Below are 20,976 nucleotides of genomic sequence, written 5' to 3'. Positions count from 1 at the left end.
TCCAGCTTGCCCTCCCCCCGCCCCTCTGAAAAAAACCAAAACCTTTCCCACCAATTTTGTACATGTCGAGTCTCTACCAGGAGATTCTTCTTTGCATCATCTAGATTAGTAACACATCGGACTTATATACAACTGGACAGAGAATAACCATTTTAAGGGCCTTTTCCTTCAATTTAACAATTTTAGCTTCAGTTGCTTAAGGATTATCAAGCCACCACTGTCAACAAAATAAAATGTCCTTTACTTCTAAATAGTTTTTCTTTAAATAAATTAAAAAAAAAAACTATTTAAAATGAGTGATATTACCTGGAAGTTCACATAGAAACAGAAAGAGGCAAACAGGAGAGCAGGGCACTGACATTAAGGAGACTGGGCTTGGTGATCTAGAGCCAAAGCTTTCCGAAGACTACAGCGAGCGCCCACAGCCCGGACGACGTGCTAACACTAGTGAGTTTGAGAGCAGTGCTCTGGGCACACCATTGGTCACACCACACATGGACAAAACAGGACGGTCTCAGTCTCCTAAAGTGCAAGATGCCATGTCAAAAAGCAACTATTCTCCAAGCCATGTCTAAGCCGGTTTCCATGGCTCGCACTTTCAAGAGTGCAGCTAGGACTTCTTGGGCACGTTGTATTAGGGTGGCACTGGAATGTCTGTTTTCACACACACAGAAGGTCAATCATCATCTGAGGATGCAATTCTACCAGCTTTTTATTTCTTAAATAAGTGGCCAGTTTGATTGAGAAAGTGACAAAGCAGCAGTGAACCTCTAAACCAATTAATAAATTCCTCTACTTACAATCCAAACCAGTTACCTCAACATTGTACTTATCCCAGGCAAGGCACAGGGTTAGACAGCAGACAGAGAAAACCGAGGAAACAGGAAGAAAGGGCATCAACAGGGCAGTGTCAAAACAACAGTGCAGGAAACCTCTGCAAATCTGCTTCCGGATTGTGGATGGACCGCTCTCCCCACCCCCTTCATTATTCAAACAGGGCTCGTTACACTTGGATCCAGTTGAGGACCATCCCTGAGATTCAACGTTCGCTGCTTCGCAAATGGAGGATGTCTGGTAACTCGACTAAGCAGCAGGCTGTGGCAATCTCCCAACAAGGATGACTTTGTTTATAGAGTGATAGTTTCTCCTTGTTTGTCAGTGAAAGTCACTGTAGGCTGCAGGGAAAACCCAGCGGACAGCGGCTTTGTTTCCTCCTACATCGGTACCATTTTTTCCTTTATTGTTCGTATCTAGGAGTGATTTCTAGATGTTGTGGCTTACCCTTAAACAATTCGTGTTGCTACATGCTAAAAATGAATTAAAATACAAGACATTTATACATGTACAAACAAATGTTAAGATGCACCATTTCTATGTATTTATATTTCTTAAAATAGGACAGGAAATAGCAGCAAACGAGAACAAAGATATCTTCCATAGCTTTTGTAGAAAAATCCAGTCAGAACAGCTAAGGGGAAACAAAAAAAGACTTCTCGATGTGAGCAGGGTTGTGAGGCAACATTGTCCTGAAAGTTATTCTACTGTATTTAAGAAATTAGCTTACGTTGTAATTTTTGTCCTTAAAAATAGCCATTAGTTTTCAAAACACTTATCCTTCCAGAGACATCTCTCAGGAATTATTAAAAACGAAAGACACAAACTAGACATAAAGCTGCTTCTAGTAAATATATGGCCTGTCTCTGTGTGTGTTATCTACAGGACATTAACTCTAACCCTTTGTCTTTTTCAGGATCCAAATCTCCATTGAATACTAAAAGGGACATTAAAAAAAATTCACATATTACACAAATGAACAAATGCAATCCAGAATAAGTTTCTCTGTTAAACTATCTTTGTTATTTCATTGTTCTGTTAACTTTTCAAATGTCTTCCTTAAAAAAAAAAAGGTTGGTTAGCTAAGCAATGGAATTATTTATTAATAATCTGCAATGGAATATTGTTTCCAAAGTCATAGATAAAAATTCTCTTAAACCTACTTGTAGTAACTTTGGATCACAATGTACAGGATATCAGGGATGTGTGAAATGCTCAACAGCCAAACTGGGGGTGCAGATGGAGGATAACGGAAGTGATTTTTCTTTAGCTGGGGAAAATTCCCACAGAGTCAGACCTAGTTTTCAGAAGCGTTAGGATCAAAAAGGATTTGTTCTAAAGCATGGTATTCCACAGCAAGATTTATTCTATTTATATGTTTTAGCACTTCTTCAAAAACCCAGGACCCAAGGACATGGAGGTTGTATGTGTGTGATATACATATACAGACTTATCCACTTCTAGATAGGCCCATATACTCATAAACATTTATATATAAACAAAAGGTGAAAACACAGTACATTTTTATGCACGCTCCATTAAACCCTGTCTTTTTATAAACCTGTAAGTTAAACACAGTTTAAATCGATATCAGATTCATGTTGAAAAACAAACCGCTGTATTTCTCCCACTCCCTTAAAATGGGCAAACATAACCTTTTCAATATTTCTTTGTCATTATGTTATGCACATTGCACATCCCTAAAAAACATCAAAAACAATAGTGATTTGTACCATGACACACTCGATGGGAAGATTAAACTCTACTTGGAAGTCACATCACTATACAGTCTAATAGTATGGAGAATACAACTAGAAGTGTGTCTAGTGTGGAAAATAGAAGCTTAGAGTATTACAGTGTTTTTAAAACCTGTTTACAAAGCATTAAGACCCAAATGAACTAAATGATTTGCTATTAGCTGCTGAGATTTTTCTTATTTCAGATTTACAGTCATTTTCTTACATAAATATACCACTAGCCTTTGCTTGATAGGCTGCCAAAACAAATGTATCCTATTGATTTGGCAAATGTGTCATGACAAAAATTCCAATGTGTAATCCCCATTAATTACATAGATGGTTCAGAAGATTTTGAATTGTAGTCTTATTATCTAACATCCTTAAAGAAGATTTATTAAGCACACTTAAGTGATGTTACATAGATACACATTTCAGAAAAAGCCCTAATAACCACCACTTTCCCCCAAATGAGGCCATCAAGTCAGGCACCAACAGATAGCAGAAAGAAAACAGGAATTAATAATCCAACATAAAATGACACTGTCAACTATTCAGTTTAGTGCCCTATTTCAATTTATTTCAACTTCTGCCTTCTTAGGCCTGGTGTGACCAATGCCAGCCCAGGTTTTTAAACCCTAAGGTACTTCTAGACAACGTATGTAAATTTACAGTATACAATTTGGATTCACCATGCATGAATACTTTGTGTGTAACATTTAATAAGCTCAATCTACATCCAGAATAATTTACATGAAAGGACAATATTTATTTAAACAGAGCTCAATGGGGTAACCATGGTATCATCAGAGTGCATCCAGAGGAAAAAAGGGAGGAGGGGCCAAATGAGACTCAATCAACGGCACTCCCACACCTTTACTGTTTGATCTACACTGCCAGTAACCACATATGGTGCCGTCTTATGGAAATCTGAAAGAAAAAGAAAAGGCTTATTTTAAAAATCAGACTGAGCCCAGACACAGTTTTTAATAAGCCACAAAATAAGCAAGTCCAAGCGCCAGAAATACCCATTTTTTTCCCTCTATATAGCCACACATCTAGCAGGTACATCAAGCGTACCAACTTGGTCAGGGAAGCTGAGACTTAATGATTAAACCCTATATTAATACCCTAAAGGAAAAAAAAAAAAAAAAAAAACCTCTCCCACTATCCTCATCTCAACGAAGGCTGATTAAACACTGAATTCTAACAAGGACAGCCTCAATGTATCCATTTATTGAACACTTACTGTGTTCCAGGCTTAGTATTAAAGCATTATATTCATGTTTAACCCTTCTGATGGTCCTGTAAGGTTAAGCACTGCCCTATTTTACTGCGGCTTTACGTTCATCATTAGATTCACCACACTCTAGTGTGGCACACTTTACTGTATTCACTATCTTAAACTCTAGAACAGGTCTAGATGATACTCAAGATGTTCACTAAATGTAAATACAATTCTCTGGGTTTCCAATCCATGATGGTTTATACCTGCCAGAGGAAAAAAGTTGAGTAAGATTTCCCTTGAGAAACTTAGAAACTAGTAGGGGAGAAAAATTACCCATCAGAGTGGTCAGTAAGCATACTCTTCATAACTCCAGTTCCCAAAACCAATGTTGTGCAATGGAGAAAGTAATTTTTTTTTATTATAAGGCTGATGATGGAGAGAGAAAGTTAAGGAAAAGGTAGGAAGCCATAGAATTTTTAACCTGTCTTCTCTATTCTGCCCTGAAAGTACATGTTCATTTCTTACCTGGAAAGGCCCACATGTTACATAAAACTGAGCTCTGGCCCTCCAAAACCTAATTGCTCAGAAACCTTGTAACTTGTACATACCCAAGGAGGTAACAAAGTGTTCATGCGCATTGAGGGTCTTCATGCATCGCTTGTTCTTGTAATCCCACACACGCAGGGTCTTGTCATCAGCGCAACTCAAAATAAACTTCCCCCCAGAATGGAACAGAACTCCACGTACCCAGTTATCATGACCCACCTTAAAAACAAAAAGGTACTTAACTTAATAAAGGGATAAACAGTTTAAATAGCACTTACCAAAATAGTAAGTCACTACTCAAAGTGGACTGAAACTGCATGCAATGAAAACACCAATGCCAAAAAAGACAAAGGTAAGAAAAGTCTAGGGGATTCTTCTAGATTAAGGGAAACAGAAAAGTAACAAGACATGACCAGTAAATGCAACATACGATATTTGACTGGCTCCTGGACAGAGGCTAAAATGAAGTTATAAAGGATACTGTGGGGTAACTGGAGAAAATGTGAATATGTAGTGTGGTAATGTTAAGTTTCTTTAGTGTGACAGTTTTATTACGGTTACATAGAATACCCTTGTTTTTAGGAGACATGTTAAAATATGTGGGGTCAAATGTCATGATGTCTACAGGTCAACTTCTAAATTGTTCAGCAAAATCTACAAATAGATTAGAAACTTAAAGAAAACGTTAACAACAGAATACTCTAGGTGAAGGATATGTGTGTATTTATTGCATATCGTTATTCTTCCATTTATCTAGCTCTATCCCCTGCCCAGCAGTTCCACTTCTTACAGTTTATCCAAAGAAATAATTAAGACTGTCCAGATGACTTAAAAGATGTCCATCAAAGCACTGTATGTAATCAGTTTATCAAATGACATGAGCAAGTGTCACTATAAATTAAAAGTCTGCTGCAAAGCAGTATGTACAATATACTGTTTTATATATTACAAAAACCACCACCATATTCATCTATCTAGTAATTTAAGAAAAAGGCTTAGAACTGCACAGTCCAACAGGATAGCCATTAGTCACGTGTGGCTATTCATATTTTTTCTTTTATGGCTTCACTCGCGCCAACACAGAGACAGCACCAGATCCTTAATCCAGTGTGCCAAGGCAGGAACTCCATTTGTGGCTATTCGATACAATAAAAAATTGAGTCCTTCAGTCTCACTAGTTACATTTCAAGAGCTCAATAGCTGCCTATGGCTATACCATGCTAGACATTGCAGACACAGAATACCTCACAGTAAATTCTACTGGACACCTCTAGTCAGTGAAAATATATTTTGTAGGTATTATTAGGTATGGTAAAGTGACTTGAGGGTGAGTTTTACTTCTTTTAACTTTTTATTTCTCAAATTTTCTACAATGTAAATAACTATAGCTTTTGTAAACGGACCCCCTACATTAGAGCTAATAGTTTTAAAAAAAGAGATAGTCAAGGCGATACATCTTTTACCTTGGTTTGTACTTTTGCCTTTGCCCTTGCAGAAAAAAGAACCCTCCTTCAGTTGAAAAACAGGAGCCAGAAAAAATTAATGGCAACATACGTTGTTACAGAAGAGAGCAGCACATGCTTTTTTTTTTTTTTTCTTTTTGCCATTTCTTGGGCCGCTCCCGCGGCATATGGAGGTTCCCAGGCTAGGGGTCAAATCGGAGCTGTAGCCACCAGCCTGCACCAGAGCCACAGCAACGCAGGATCCGAGCCGGCGTCTACGACCTACACCACAGCTCACAGCAACGCCAGATTGTTAACCCACTGAGCAAGAGGCGGGGATCGAACCTGCAACCGCATGGTTCTTAGTCGGATTCGTTAACCACTGCGCCACGACGGGAACTCCAGCACATGCTTTCTAACAGCAACACAGTGTATGTGAACTGAGCGCAAAATGCCACTAAGAGGAGAGTTTGCAGATAATACCAGGTGTCTCTCATATTCTACAGAGAGTCACTTCAAGGTAGAGTGAACAGCTGAAGGATCTCTAAACCATTAACACTAAATTATAAAAGTTGCTTATTGGATTAATGGCAACAGATTCCCTTAGAACAAGAATGTCTACAACCCTTTAGAATCATTTATATGTCTTCATATCAAAATCTAGATGAAATAGGCTCCTAAACGAAATAAACATTCGCAAGTCACAAAGCTAACACCTTTAATTTCAGAATGGTAAAATAAAGCAAATAACTAGAACGTGAATTAATAGGTACTAGATAAAAAGGATTCATATTAAGATTAGATATAATGAAAAAGAGAAGCAAACAGCCTCAAGAAATGAATTAGTCTGTAATAATACTATTTTCCCTCCACGTACATATTATATAATTTTTAGAGATGCAGCAGCTAGGATTCCCCCCCTCCCCCTTAGCACTGACTGCTTTGTAGATCCTTTGTATAAGTATTCTACAACAATGACTTCCACATCACTGTAACAATGGAAGTAACACAAAAAGCTATCTTTATAAAGAAGTTATTTTAAAACCTGGAGTTCCCATCATGGTGCAGCGGAAATGACTCTGACGAGGAACCATGAAGTTTCGGGTTTGATCCCTGGCCTCACTCAGTGGATTAAGGATCTGGCCTTGCTGTGAGCTGTGGTGTAGGTCACAGACGTGGCTCGGATCTGGCCTTGCTGTGGCTGTGGTGCAGGCCAGCAGCTATAGCTCCGAATCGATCCCTAGCCTGGGAACCTCCATATGCCAAGGGTGCGGGCCCTAAAAGGACAAAAGACAAAAAAAAAAAAAAAAAGTTATTTTAAAACCTGAAGTAGTTCAAACTATTTAATAAGATATCAACAGGCATCTGACCCCAAAAGATATGAACACAGTAAAAATGCAAAAGCAGCGGTGAGATTATGCAAACTTACAAGGGTCATAAGGCACATGCCAGTACTGACGTCCCACATCTTAATAGTCTTATCTCTGGATCCAGACAGTAAGAATGGCCCAGGCTTGCCGCTTTTTTTAGTCTATAGAAAACAAAATTTTATGTATTAAGGTATACAACTTGATGTTTTGAAATACACAGGAAAATGATTACTACAATCAAGCTAATTAACGTAAGAATCACCTCACATAGTATCTTGTGTGTGTGATAAGAAGACTAAAGATCTACCCTCTAAGCAAATTTCAATTATGTGATACAGTATTATTACCTATAGACATCACGTTATACATTAGATATCCAGGACTTTTCTCTATTATTGAAATACAGAAATCTTTTTGACATAATTTACACAGAAAGGACCCAGATAATATAAAAAGAGAAAACTTCCACTTAGGATTCAGTTTCTGCAGGAGTTTCTGCTGTGGCACAACAGGTTAAGGATCTGGTGTTGTCTCTGCGGTAGAAGAGGCTCAATCCCTAGCCTGGTGCAGTGGATTAAGGATCCAGTGTTGCTGCAGCTGTGGCATAGGTCACAGCTGCAGCTTGGATTTGACCCCAGGCCTGAGGAACTTTCATATGCTGTGAGTGTGGCCGGAAAAGGAGTAAGAAAAAAAATTTGGTTTCTAGTGGTTTCTACCATACCAATGGATAATAAATTTACTGCTCAAGACTTCTATAATCAAGAAGAACTCAAAAGGTATTTAAAAAATAAAAACTGGAGTTCTCATTGTGGCTCAGCAGGTTAAGAACTGGACTAGTATCCATGAGGATGCAGGTTTGATCCCTGGCCTCAGTGGATCCAGTATCCAGCGTAAGTTGCAGATGCAGCTTGGATCTGGTGTTGCTGTGGCACGGGCCTGGAGCTGCAGCTCCAATTTGACTCGTGGCCTGGGAACTTCCATATGCTGCAGGTAGGGGCTTAAAAAGAAAAAAATTAAAAATTTAAAAAACTTTAATTTAGCCTTTCCAGCCAGAATGAAATTTACAACATAGGTAAATAACCACCACTAGGTGGCAGTAAAAAGAATCTGAAAAGGTAACCAGCCAGAAGCTTCATTTCAAGATATAACTGGATAGGGTGTGGGTGAGAATGGGTGGAGTTTTTCCTTAATTTATTAAAATGTTATGATGTATTAAAATGTATCAGAAGCTTGTGGTAAAGGACTATGACAAAATGATTTAAAACCCAAAAGTTAATTTGATAATAGGAAAAAAAAAAAAAAAAAGCCTCCATATGAAATATTCTTTCTTTTCTTTTTGGGGCCATGCCCACTCCACAGCAATGACAACACTGGATTCTTAACCACTAGGCCACCAAAATGGTTTCTTCATTTAAAACCAGTATTTAAATACTGAACTGCATTTCACCATAAATTTATAAAGTAAGGAAAGCTATTTTTCTAAAAGATAACTTTAACCTCCCGTAAGTTTTATTTTGCATTGGCATACTCTTACAACAGTGGCATTTCTTTTTTTTCTTCGTCGTTTCTAGGGCTGCACCCACGCGGCCCATGGAGGTTCCCAGGCCAGGGGTCCAATTGAAGCTACAGCCACTGGCCTAACGCCACAGCCACAGCAATGCCACATCAGAGCCATGTCTGTAACCTACATCACAGCTCACGGTAACGCCAGATCTTTAATGCACTGAGCGAGGCCAGGGATCAAACCTGCGTCCTCATGGATGCTAATCAGATTCATTTCCAGCTGAGCCATGATGGGAGTTCCAACAATGGCATTTCTGATAAATTTAAAAAACCACTTTTACTCTTCAGGAGAACCCCCATTCCAGCACGGATCAAGAATGAGCTGAGAGCAATAATAATCACTGATTTAAAAATATAAAACAGGAGGTCCTGTTGTGGTGCAGCAGAAACGAATCTGACTAGGAACCATGAGGTTGTGGGTTCGATCCCTGGCCTTGCTCAGTGGGTTAAGGATTCACCATGGCCATGAGCTGCAGTGTAGGTCGCAGATGTGGCTCAGATCTGGTGTGGCTATGGCTGTGGCCACAACTACAGCTCCGATTAGACCCCTAACCTGGGAACCTCCATATGCTGTGGGTTTGGCCCTAAAAGAACAAAAGACCAAAAAAAAAAAAATTACATATATATATATATAGATAGATATCTGTATCTATATCTATCTATATATATACACACACACACATAAAAACACATTTCTGGAGTTCCCACTGTGGCTCAGTAATAACGAACCTGACTAGTATCCATGAGGACATGGATTTGATCCCTGGCCTCGCTCAGTGGGTTAAGGATTCATCAATGCTGAGAACTACAGGGCAGGCCGAAGACGCGGCTCAGATCTGACATTTCTGTGGCTGTGGTGTAGGCCGGCAGCTGTAGCTCCCGTTCAACCCTAGCCTGGGAATTTCATATGCTGTGGGTGTGGCCCTGAAGAGACTATATACACACACATATTTACACATCTGCAAGATGGAAAGAGTAAATAAAGGGTTTCAAGATTCAGAATTCTGGGTTGGAGATTTTTAAATATTAATGGCATGAAAATGAGAATCAGGAAAATTATTTAAGATTCTGAGATAACACTAACAAAATCATGACATATAAATCACATGGTACCTCAGATCCTGTTGCTTCAGAGATGGAAGAATATGAGCTTTCTGGAGCCCAGGAAATGCATTCTACCACATGCTCATGTTCTCGAAGCTCAGCCTTGCATTCCTTTGTTGCTACGACCCATACGCGCACAGTCTGGTCATTGGAACAGCTGGCTATCAGCGTGCCATCCTGATTTGGCCGCACCATACGTACCCACTCTCTGTGTCCTGTGAATGTCTTCACACAGTAGCTGTCAAAATAAGTAATAATTTACATCATAAACGGCAATCATTGGGAGCCTTCCCAGAAGCGACACAAAACTAGATATGCACTGGAATGGAAAGAATGGCATCATGTGCAAGTCAACAGAATACAGGTACATTCCCGGTTAATAAAAGATGGGGACAGGCTGGAAAGTCAAACATCAGTTAAAATAAGCTGACAGAAGTATCATTAAGGAGCTAACCAAATCAAAATCTAGAAGGAAAAAAAGAGAAAATCTCTTGACTTAAGCACACACAATACACCTAACAAAAATATTTCTAGCCATGTTGGGAAAAAGGCATGCTCTTACTAATCTGGACAAAACCAGCAGGTTAAATAAGGTTTTATTATAACAATCATGTAATTCTAAGCACAACCAAATTAAGCCTAATAGGGGCATACCTGCACAAATGTTATTTATATTTTAATTCAACCCACAGAGAGATCACCTAAAAGAAGACCACAGAGAAAATAAGCCATTACATAAAAAATGGCTCTCGAGGACATGAGTTTCTTTCATAATTTCTCTGTTCCTTTTGGGTAGACATTTAGAAATCAAAACTTAGTTTTAAAATATGAAACAATCATGGTGATCATCCTGGGTTACAGGCAAATTTATGGGAACAATAAGAACATAATTTGGGAGGGGTTGTTTAATATTATCTCTTCAAGCTGATACCTGTTAAAGCAAATCTACTTACCCAGTTTGCACTTCCCACATTTTTATAGTTTTATCCCTTGAGGCAGACACTATATGATCTCCATTGGGCATGATGGCTACTGAAGAAACATTGTGGTCATGGCCTAAAACACAAAACACAGTAACATATTAAGTAATGTATCAAGAGCAATTAAACCCCAATGTACGATGGGATTTCAATAACACAGCAACTTCAAGTACAATGGATTTTATATAAGAAAAAGTTTAAGGGGAGTTCCCGTCGTGGCGCAGTGGTTAACGAATCCGACTAGGAACCATGAGGTCGCGGGTTCGGTCCCTGCCGCCCTTGCTCAGTGGGTTAACGATCCGGCGTTGCCGTGAGCTGTGGTGTAGGTTGCAGACGCGGCTCGGATCCCGCGTTGCTGTGGCTCTGGCGTAGGCCGGTGGCTACAGCTCCGATTCAACCCCTAGCCTGGGAACCTCCATATGCCGCGGGAGCGGCCCAAGAAATAGCAACAACAACAACAACAACAACAAAAGACAAAAAGAGAAAAAAAATTAAAAAAAAAAAAAAGAAAAAGTTTAAGGAATTAGTAACTTAATAAAATAACCAGCATTTGAATGTATTAATATGCTGAATATTTTTAAGATTAGAAAACCACAAAATTTTCCATGGTTACTATTCTAAGGTATAAGAAATAAGGCTTACAAAGGTAAACAGAATGGGTAAGAAAAATGAGAATTTCACATTACATTTAAAATAGTGATTGAAAAAAAAATAAGGGGAGTTCCCGTCGTGGTGCAATGGTTAACGAATTCAACTAGGAACTGTGAAGTTGAAGGTTTGATCCCTGTCCTTGCTCAGTGGGTCAAGGATTCGGCATTGCCGTGAGCTGTGGTGTAGGTTGTGGACGTGGCTCAGATCTGGTGTTGCTATGGCTCTTGTGTAGGCCGGCGGCTACAGCTCTGATTAGACCCCTAGCCTGGGAACCTCCATATGCCGCAGGTGCGGCCCTAGAAAAGACAGGGAAAAAAAAAAGAAAAAAGGAGTTTCTGCTATAATGCAACAGGATCAGCAGTGTCTTTGGAGTGCTGAGGATGCAGGTTCAATCCCTGGCCCAGCACAGTGGGTTAAGGATCTAGCACTGCTGCAGCTGTGGCACAGGTTGCCAGTGCAGCTGGGATCCGATCCCTGGACCTGGAACTCCGTATACTGGGATATATATATATGAAATAAAATAGTGGTTGAAAAGTACTTTGTTGTTGATGTTCATAGGGGTAAAAAAACTGCATTATTCACAATGCTAAATAGCTATTCCTTTGCAAAAAAAAAAAAAAAGTCCCAGCGAACCCTCATTAATATCACATTATTTTAAAGACTACACAATGGTTAGAAAGAGCTCTTCTAAGTTAGAACAGTAAGATACAGGCTACTTAAAGAAACAAATAGATTTTACAAAAGGATTCAATAAAACTCCTTTAATTGGTTAGCTTCCCTAATGTATTTAATTGGGGGTAGAGGAACATGCCTTTCAAATTATACCCTCTATGTAATCACATAGCTTATTCTAACATTACTGGATAATCTATTAAAAATTTTTTATTTGTACTATGTCTAGATACTCATGTTGCAACAGAACAAAGGGTGGGGAAAAAAATGTATACACGTAAGGATAACTTGATCCCTTTGCTGTACAGTGGGAAAATAAAAAAATTTTTTTTATTTCTAACACAGTATGTGTTCCTTATATAAAATCCAAACATTCATTATTTCATTATGTTTTTAAAGAAACAACAAAAATTCTTATTTAGTGAGCACCTTCTATGTACCAGGTACTAAACCAGATGGTAGGAGTATATGATCTCATTTTATCCTCACAACAACCTTATGATTTCAATTCTTTCTTTCTTTTTTGTCTTGTTAGGGCCGCACCTGCAGCACATGGAGGTTCCCAGGCTAGGGATCGAATCCGAGCTGTAGCTGCCAGCACACGACGGAACCACAGCAACACCAGATCCGAGCCGAGTCTGTGACCTACACCACAGCTCATGACAACACCAGATCCCCAACCCACTGAGCGAGGCCAAGGATAAAACCCAAAACCTCATGGTTCCTAAGTGAGATTCACTTCCGCTGCACCACAAAGGGAACTCCCCTGATTTCAATTCTTAATTCAATACTTAAATTATTCATCTTCCAGATTAAAGAGGTTAAAATTTCCCAATCCCATAAGTAGGAATCTGTACCCAGTTATGTGATTTCCAAAGCCCCAGCCCTTCCTTTTTTTTTTTTTGTCTTTTTAGGGCCACACCCTCAGCATATGGAGGTTCCTAGGCTAGGGGTCAAATCGGAGCTGTACCTACTGGCCTACGCCACAGCCACACAAGAGCTGGGCCATGTCTGCAACCTACACCACAGCTCAAGATCCTTAACCCAGTGAGCAAGGCCAGGGATGGAACTTGCAAATTCATGGATACTAGTCGGGTTGTGTAACCTCTGAGCCACGACGGGAACTCCCCCTGTGCTTTTTCCACAAAGTCAAACTGCTTCAGAAAATAGTCTCCAAAAAGAAAAAAAGAAAAGAAAAATTGAGAACTATGTCTAGATACTCATGTTGCAACAAAACAAGGGGTGGGGGAAAAATGTATACATGTAAGGATAACTTGATCCCCTTGCTGTACAGTGGGAAAATAAAATATATTAAAAAAAAGAAAGAAAATAGTCTCTATAACAAGGCCTGGAAAAACAACTTAACAATGAGACTAGTATATGTGGAACACTAAAAAGTGAGCAAGGGAATCCGGGTTCCAGCTTTTATTATATCTATTCTCTAACTTCAATTTCCTGAGGAAAATGAAAAATAGCAACAGCGGCCAAAAAAAAAACCCCCAAACAGCCCACCCCCCATAATTTCATCTTAAGGACAGAGAGGTGCCCTAGCAGTTTTTTTCTCACCCAAAAATATTTGTGAAAACATATTTCATAACCATTAAGAGATGCTTAAAACTTTACAACAGAAACAACTCCCAATTATCAGGATTATCCATGGACTATCCATATCATATGCTCCTCCACTGATATAGACAATTAAAATTGAGTTCCTGTCATGACCCAGTGGAAACGAATCTGACTAACATCATGAGGACACAAGTTCGATCCCTGGCCTTGCTTAATGATCTGGCGTTGCCATGAACTGTGGTGGAGGTCGTAGATGTGGATCAGATCTGGCGTTGCTGTGGCTCTGGTGTAGGCCAGTGGCTACAGCGCTAATTAGACCCCTAGCCCGGGAACCTCTGTATGCCGTGGGTGCAGCTCTAAAAACACACAAAAAAGGATCCAGCATTGCCATGAGTTGTGGTATAAGGTGTAGACATGGCTCAGATCTGGCACTGCTGTGGCTGTGGCGTAGGCTGGCAATTACAGCTCCAATTCGACCCCTAGTTTGGGTTGCAGGTACAGCCCTTAAAAAAAAAAAAAAAGAATGTAGGGAACTTACATACTGTTAGAAAACATTACCCTTCTCTCTGGAATACCATGTTAGAACTAAAGTCAAACTCTTACCATGCATGGTTCTGATGCATTCAAAGCCCTGAAAATCCCATAGTTTAATGGTCATATCTGCAGAACATGAAGCCAGAAGCTTGCCACTGTGGTCAAATGATATATCCTGTACAGAGTCTGTATGCCCCTTAAGAGTTCTTTCAAAATCTCCAGTCTCATAATCCCACACCTGTCAAATGAAGAGAAAACTGGTTAGAAAATTCCTTTCTAGGTTAACATTTACACTCAGCAGGCCAGTCTGGCACTTTACTAATTAGCTGAGCAAGTAACAAAGGCTGTCTTAGAAACAGCATCTTCAAGTATAAATTGGTCTTTTCCCTATAGAAGAAATCAATTATTAAATAGACCTCTAATACCACATTTATTAGGCATCTACCATGTATATAATCACACTAGTAATAAGATATGTAACATCTCAAAAGAGTTCTGTCCCAGTCTAACAGCAGGCAACATACATGTTAAAAAGACAATATAAGTACCCAAAACAAAAAAAAATGTCAGGGGCCTATGAGAGAAATTTGTATGTAGGATATTAGGGGAATGATAAAGGAGTACTCAATTCTACTAGACACTCAGAGCTCAAAGACTTCACAAGATTTAACTATCCATAAATAGCAGAGTAACAAAAAAATTATTATTTTTAGTCTTTTTGCCTTTTCTAGAGCCATTCCTGCGGCATATGGAGGTTCCCAGGCTAGGGATCTAATCAGAGCTGTAGCTGCCGGCCTACGCCAGAGCCACAGCAACTAGGGATCCGAAGCATGTCTGTGACCTACACCACAGCTCACAGCAACACTGGATCCTTAACCCACTGAGCAGGCCAGGGATTGAACCTGCAACCTCATGGTTCTTAGTCGGATTCATTAACCACTGAGCCACGGCGGGAACTCCAAAAACATATTACCATTTTGATGAAAAACACTAAGCCACAGTCGTATTTTTTATTTTTTGCCCACAACATGCAGAAGGGTTCCCAGGCCAGGGACTGAACTTGTGTCATGGCAGTGACCTGAGCCACAGCAGTGACAACGCTGGATCCTTAACCATTAGGTCACCAGGGACCTCCCAGTCGCATTTTTAAAAGATAATTTTTCTAAGAAAATAAAAATAATGAGCTATCAAAAATAAGTATTATTAGAAGTTCCTATTGTGATGCAGCGGAAACAAATCTGACTAGCATCCATGAGGATGTGGGTTTGATCCCTGGCCTCACTCAGTGGGTTTAGGATCTGGCATTGCCATGAGTTGTGGTATATGTCACAGACGCAGCTCGGATCCTGCATTGCTGTGGCTGTGGTGAAGGCCAGCAGCTGCTGCTCAGGTCGGGTTCGATCCAGAGCCTAGGAACTTCCATGTGCCCTGAGTGTGGCCCTAAAAAAGACCAAAAAAAGTATTTTTAGAAGCAGATCTCAACAAGATACTAAACTTCCATTCTGGAGGCCAAATGCTAGTCTAAATTTTTTTTTTTTTAATTTATAGCTGTATTCTCAACTTATGCAACAGCAGTGGCAACACCAGATCCTAAACCCACTACACCACAGCAGGAACTTCTGAAATTATATCTTTAACAATAATTACATGCTCTAAAATCAAATGACTCATTCCATTCTTCCCATAGTTCAAATGTACCTGTGCTGGTTGTATTTCAACCAATTTAGAGAAATTTGGAAGATGATTTTGAAAACTTACAAATAGGGAAATGGCTTTATAAAGAATTTACAGCACATATACAGTAACATTACGTATGAAAGAACATTATATGTGATTACAACTACATAAAACACATAAGGAAAACAAACTGGGGAGTTCCTATTGTGGCTCAATGGTAACAAACTTGACTAGTATCCATGAGGACATGGGTTCGATCCCTGGCCTTGCTCAGTGGCTTAAGGATTCCACATTGCTATGAGCTGTGGCATAGGTTGCAGACAAGGCTTGGATAGTAGTCGGATTCATTTCTGCTGAGCCACAACTGGAACTCCAGTTGTGTTATTCTTTTTTTTTTTTTGGCTTTTTGCTATTTCTTTGGGCCACTCCCTCGGCATATGGAGGTTCCCAGGCTAGGGGTCGAATCGGAGCTGTAGCCGCCAGCCTACGCCAGAGCCATAGCAACGCGGGATCCGAGCTGCGTCTGCAACCTACACCACAGCTCACGGCAACTCGGGATCCTTAACCCACTGAGCAAGGGCAGGGACCGAACCCGAAACCTCATGGTTCCTAGTTGGATTTGTTAACCACTGCGCCACGACGGGAACTCCTGTTATTCTTTTTGATGCTATTAGGAATGGAATTATTTTCCCGATTTTCTTTTTCATGTTGTTCTTTTTTTTGTCCTTTTTCTTTTTAGGACCACACCCACAGCACATGGAGATTCCCAGGCTAGGAATCTCCATGTGCTGTGTTACAGTTGCCGGTTATACCACAGCCACAGCAACTCGGGATCCAAGCCACATCTACAACCTACGTTACAGCTCACGGCAACACCGGATCCTTAACCCACTAAGCAAGGCCAGGGATTGAACCCACAACCCCATGGTTCCTAGTCGGATTGTTTCTGCTGCGCCACGACGGGAATTCCAGATTGTTTTTCACTAATGTATAGAAATAACTGATTTTTGAGTGTTAATCTTGTGTCTTCTCTTGTTGCCACTTTAATTGTTAGGTATATGTTTCTTATTTCATAGACCTTTGATGTTTCAAGTTCTTTTCCTCTGTCCTTTTTGTTTTGTTTTTGTTTTTTTAAGGGCCTCACCTGAGGCATATGGAGGTTCCCAGGCTAGGGGCTGAATAGGAGCTGTAGCTGCTGGCCTACACCACAGCAAGAGCAATGTGGGATCCAAGCCACGTCTGTGACCTACAGCACAGGCCCCTGGCAATGCCAGATCCTTAACCTACTGAGCAAGGCCAGGAATCAAACCTGTGTCCTCATGGATGCTAGTAAGATTCTTTTCCCCTGAGCCACCACAGGAACTCCAACAATTTTTTATATTTTGTTCTTGTATCCTGTGACTTAAATTCAGTCATGGTTCTAGCACCTTTTTAAAAATAGATTTGGTGGGAGGTGGGGTGGATGCACTGGGGGTGTGGGATGAAAATATTATAAAGCTGGATTGTGATGATCATTGTACAACTATAAATGTAATGAATTCTTGAGTAATAAAAAATAAATAAAATAGATCTGGCATTTTCTACACAGAAGATCATGTTGTCTGTAAATAAGACAGTTCCATTTCTTCCTTTCCAATCTGAATGCCTTTTATTTCTTCTTTACTGTACTGGCTAGGCACAGCAGTACAAAGGTGAATTTAAGTGGTTGAGACTGGTTACCCTGACTCTGGTGTCTTATCTCGGGAGGAAGCATAATTTTCCACCATTAAGTATTATGTCCACTGCAGGTTTTCCAGATACCTTTACCTTTTATCAGGTTAAGGAAGCTCCCTTCCTAGCCTGTTCAGAGTTTTTTGCATTTGCATTCATGAATGGTATGGTACTGGTCTATAGTTTTCTTTTTTTTTGTAATATCATTTTGACATCTAATTGCTTAATTTTGACACCACGAGTTCAGATACTTTATATACTGAAAATAAATGATATGATCCTGACATTCACTTCCATTTCAGTTAACTTTCTTTCCATGCATTCATTAAATAACACTAAAGCATTTTCTCTAAAATAAATATACCCAGAATATGAACTGTCTCTTCATAGATGGTAGGCAGAGCATGTCAAGAATTTTTTTTACTTGACATTTATGTTTTGTATGACTATAAGAGCAGTTAAGTGCTCATGATAAAAACTCTATAACATACTTAAAGGCAAGAAAAATATCCATTGTCCTAACCAATGACATGGTTTTTCCATTTTGCACACTCCTTTAAAATTTTTTATTATTTTTTTCCCTTTTTCAGCTGCACCCAAGGCAATGGAAGTTCCTGGGCCAGGGATTGAGTCCGGGCCACATCTGTGACCTACGTCACAGCTGTGAACACGCCAGATCCTGAACCCACTGCACAGGGCCACGAATTGAATCGACAATGCCAGAGATGAGCCAGATCATAAACTGACTGTGCCGTGAAAGTGTAATGACTGTGTATACTTCATTATCCCAGTTCCTCTGCTTAGCATAAGGATTTTTCCATGCCACTAAAAACTTATTAGCAAACATTCTTTTTTTTGTTTTCTAGGGCCGCACCCTCAGCATATGGAGATTCCCAGGCTAGCGGTCGAATCAGAGCTGTAGCCGCTGGCCTACACCACAGCCATAGCGATGCCAGATCCGAGCTGCATCTGCGATCTACACCACAGCTCACGGAAATGCCAGATCCTTAATCCACTGAGCAAGGCTAGGGATCAAACCTGCATCCTCATAAATGCTAGTCAAATTCACTTCTGCTAAGCCATGACGGGAACTCCTAGCAAACATTCTTTTTAAAGGAATTTCTATTGTTTTCTAACAACAGGAAAAATTTTTTATTATAGAAAACATTATGGTGAAAACCTTTGAATACTGAAAAATATCTGTCTTCATTTTGCAACACTTAGGTCAGACAGTAACAGTGAAAAAGCATTTAGAGTAAAAAAATATAAACTTTTTTAGCCCTTCATGTATTCTGCTAAACTGTTCTCCCCTAAGATTATATCAAATGAAATGAAAACATCTACTTCATCAAATTCTTATCACCACTGAGAATTCTCATTTAAAAAGTAAAATATCTTGGCATATCTGACATACATTGTGATTTTAATTTGCATTTCTTTTATTATTAGTGAGGCCAAAGCTCTGCTATTGCTGCTTAGCCAGTTTTTCTTCTTATATGAATTGTCTGTTCATGTCATAGAGTCCATTTTTCTATTAAGATGTTACTGTTTTCCATATTTGTTTGAACTCTTTACATTTAAGTTGGCAATCCTTCATCTGCTTTATCAGTTGAATGTGTTTTTCAGTTTTGTTTGCTATTCATTTTTCTTAACATTTAAGAACTAGTTATAAATGACAATCAGAAATCATGTTTTTAAATTTTATTTTGTCTTTTTAGGGCCACACCCACAGCATATGGAGGTTCTCAGACTAGGGGTCGAATCAGAGCCGTAGCTGCTGGCCACAGCCACAGCAACGCCAGATCCAAGCCATGTCTGCAACCTACACCACAGCTCATGGCAATGCCAGATCCTTAACCCACTGAGAAAGGCCAGGGATCAAACCTGTGTCCTCATGGATATTAGTCAGATTCATTTGTGCTGAGCCCTGACGGGAACTCCTGTTTTTAAATTTTAAATGACACATCATTGTAATCGTGGCACAATGGGATCAGGAATGTCTCTGCAGTGCCAGGATGCATGTTCAATCCCCAGCCTGGCACAGTGGGTTAAAGGATCTGGTGTTGCGGCAGCTGCAGCTAGGATCTGATTCCTTGCCTGGGAACTGTATATGCTGTGGGGTGGCCAAAAAGAGAAAAAGAAAAAAAAAAAACTCTCATGAACTATTCCAAATATCCATCCTTTATCATTTTTCCTAAATTATAGTTCAAATATTCATGATATAAATGAATGGCTCTAAAAGGAACCCATTATATTTGAGATGCACAAGATAAATTATTCAATATAATAAAATTTTAATTTTGTAATCAATAACTATAACATTAGCTAGCTTGAGGCCTTTCCATCTATCCACCAAACACTGTATTCTTATATACATTATGTATATATTACTTTGTTTTAAGCAAAATAATCTGACATAGATTTTTTTTTGTCTTTTTTTGCTATTTTTTTGGGCCGCTGCCGCCGCATATGGAGGTTCCCAGGCTAGGGGTCGAATCGGAGCTGTAGCCGCCAGCCTACGCCAGAGCCACAGCAATGCGAGATCCAAGCCGAGTCTAGTCTGTAACCTACACCACAGCTCACGGCAACGCCGGATCGTTAACCCACTGAGCAAGGGCAGGGACCGAACCCTCAACCTCAAGGTTCCTAGTCAGATTCGTTAACTAATGCGCCATGACGGGAACTCCTGACATAGATATTTTTAATGCCCCTTCCAACAAATGCGAAATTTGAACCCTAAACACATCAAGTACCCAAGATAGTCACAAGACTACAAAAGACTCCGTCTTTGTGTGCTTCTTTGAAATTTTTGGAAAATAGTTCTATCACAATCATCATTTAGAAATCACCCAGCTTTACCACAATTAAAGAAAATAATTGGAATGGGAGTTCCCGTCATGGCACAGTGGTTAACGAATCTGACTAGGAACCATGAAGTTGCAGGTTCGATCCCTGGCCTTGCTCAGTGGGTTAAGGATCCGGCGTTGCCATGAGCGTAGTAGTGTAGGTTGCAGAGGTGGCTTGGATCCCACATTGCTGTGGCTGTGGCGTTAGGCCCGAGGCTATAGCTCTGATTAGACCCCTAGCCTGGGAACCTCTATATGCCGAGGGAAGCAGCCCTAGAAAAGGCAAAAAAAAAAAAAAAAAAAGGAAATAATTGAAATGGAAACAGGTTTCTTTTTATCCCACAGAGTAAGAAAGAAAAAGACTCGTATACAAAATGAACAGAATGGAGTTCCTGTCACAGCTAAGTGGTTAACGAATCTGACTAGGAACCTTGCTCACTGGGTTAAGGATCCAGTGTTGTTGTGAGCTGTGGTGTGGTGTAGGTCACAGACGTGAGTCAGGTCCTGTGTTGCT

At 39.8% G+C, this 20,976-nt stretch overlaps 1 protein-coding gene across 4 annotated transcripts in view; it reads right to left on the bottom strand.

The window, feature by feature from the left end:
- Positions 1-3,315: 3,315 nt before the first annotated feature.
- Positions 3,316-20,976, bottom strand: part of PAFAH1B1 (platelet activating factor acetylhydrolase 1b regulatory subunit 1) — a 119,401-nt gene continuing 101,740 nt past the window's right edge. For all 4 annotated transcript variants that reach the window (XM_047759134.1, XM_047759132.1, XM_047759133.1 and 1 more), the window contains 6 exons: positions 14,299-14,467; positions 10,777-10,879; positions 9,833-10,061; positions 7,216-7,317; positions 4,407-4,563; positions 3,316-3,500 (listed from right to left, as the gene is read on the bottom strand). In XM_047759134.1, the coding sequence (XP_047615090.1) occupies positions 3,427-3,500; positions 4,407-4,563; positions 7,216-7,317; positions 9,833-10,061; positions 10,777-10,879; positions 14,299-14,467 (834 nt within the window). In that variant the 3' untranslated portion in view covers positions 3,316-3,426. The remainder of the gene's footprint in view (positions 3,501-4,406; positions 4,564-7,215; positions 7,318-9,832; positions 10,062-10,776; positions 10,880-14,298; positions 14,468-20,976) is intronic.

This window comes from Phacochoerus africanus, chromosome 14, assembly GCF_016906955.1.
Source record: "Phacochoerus africanus isolate WHEZ1 chromosome 14, ROS_Pafr_v1, whole genome shotgun sequence".
NCBI lineage: Eukaryota > Metazoa > Chordata > Mammalia > Artiodactyla > Suidae > Phacochoerus > Phacochoerus africanus.
Note: the sequence above shows the minus strand (reverse complement) of the source record. Positions and strands in the feature narration are given on the sequence as shown.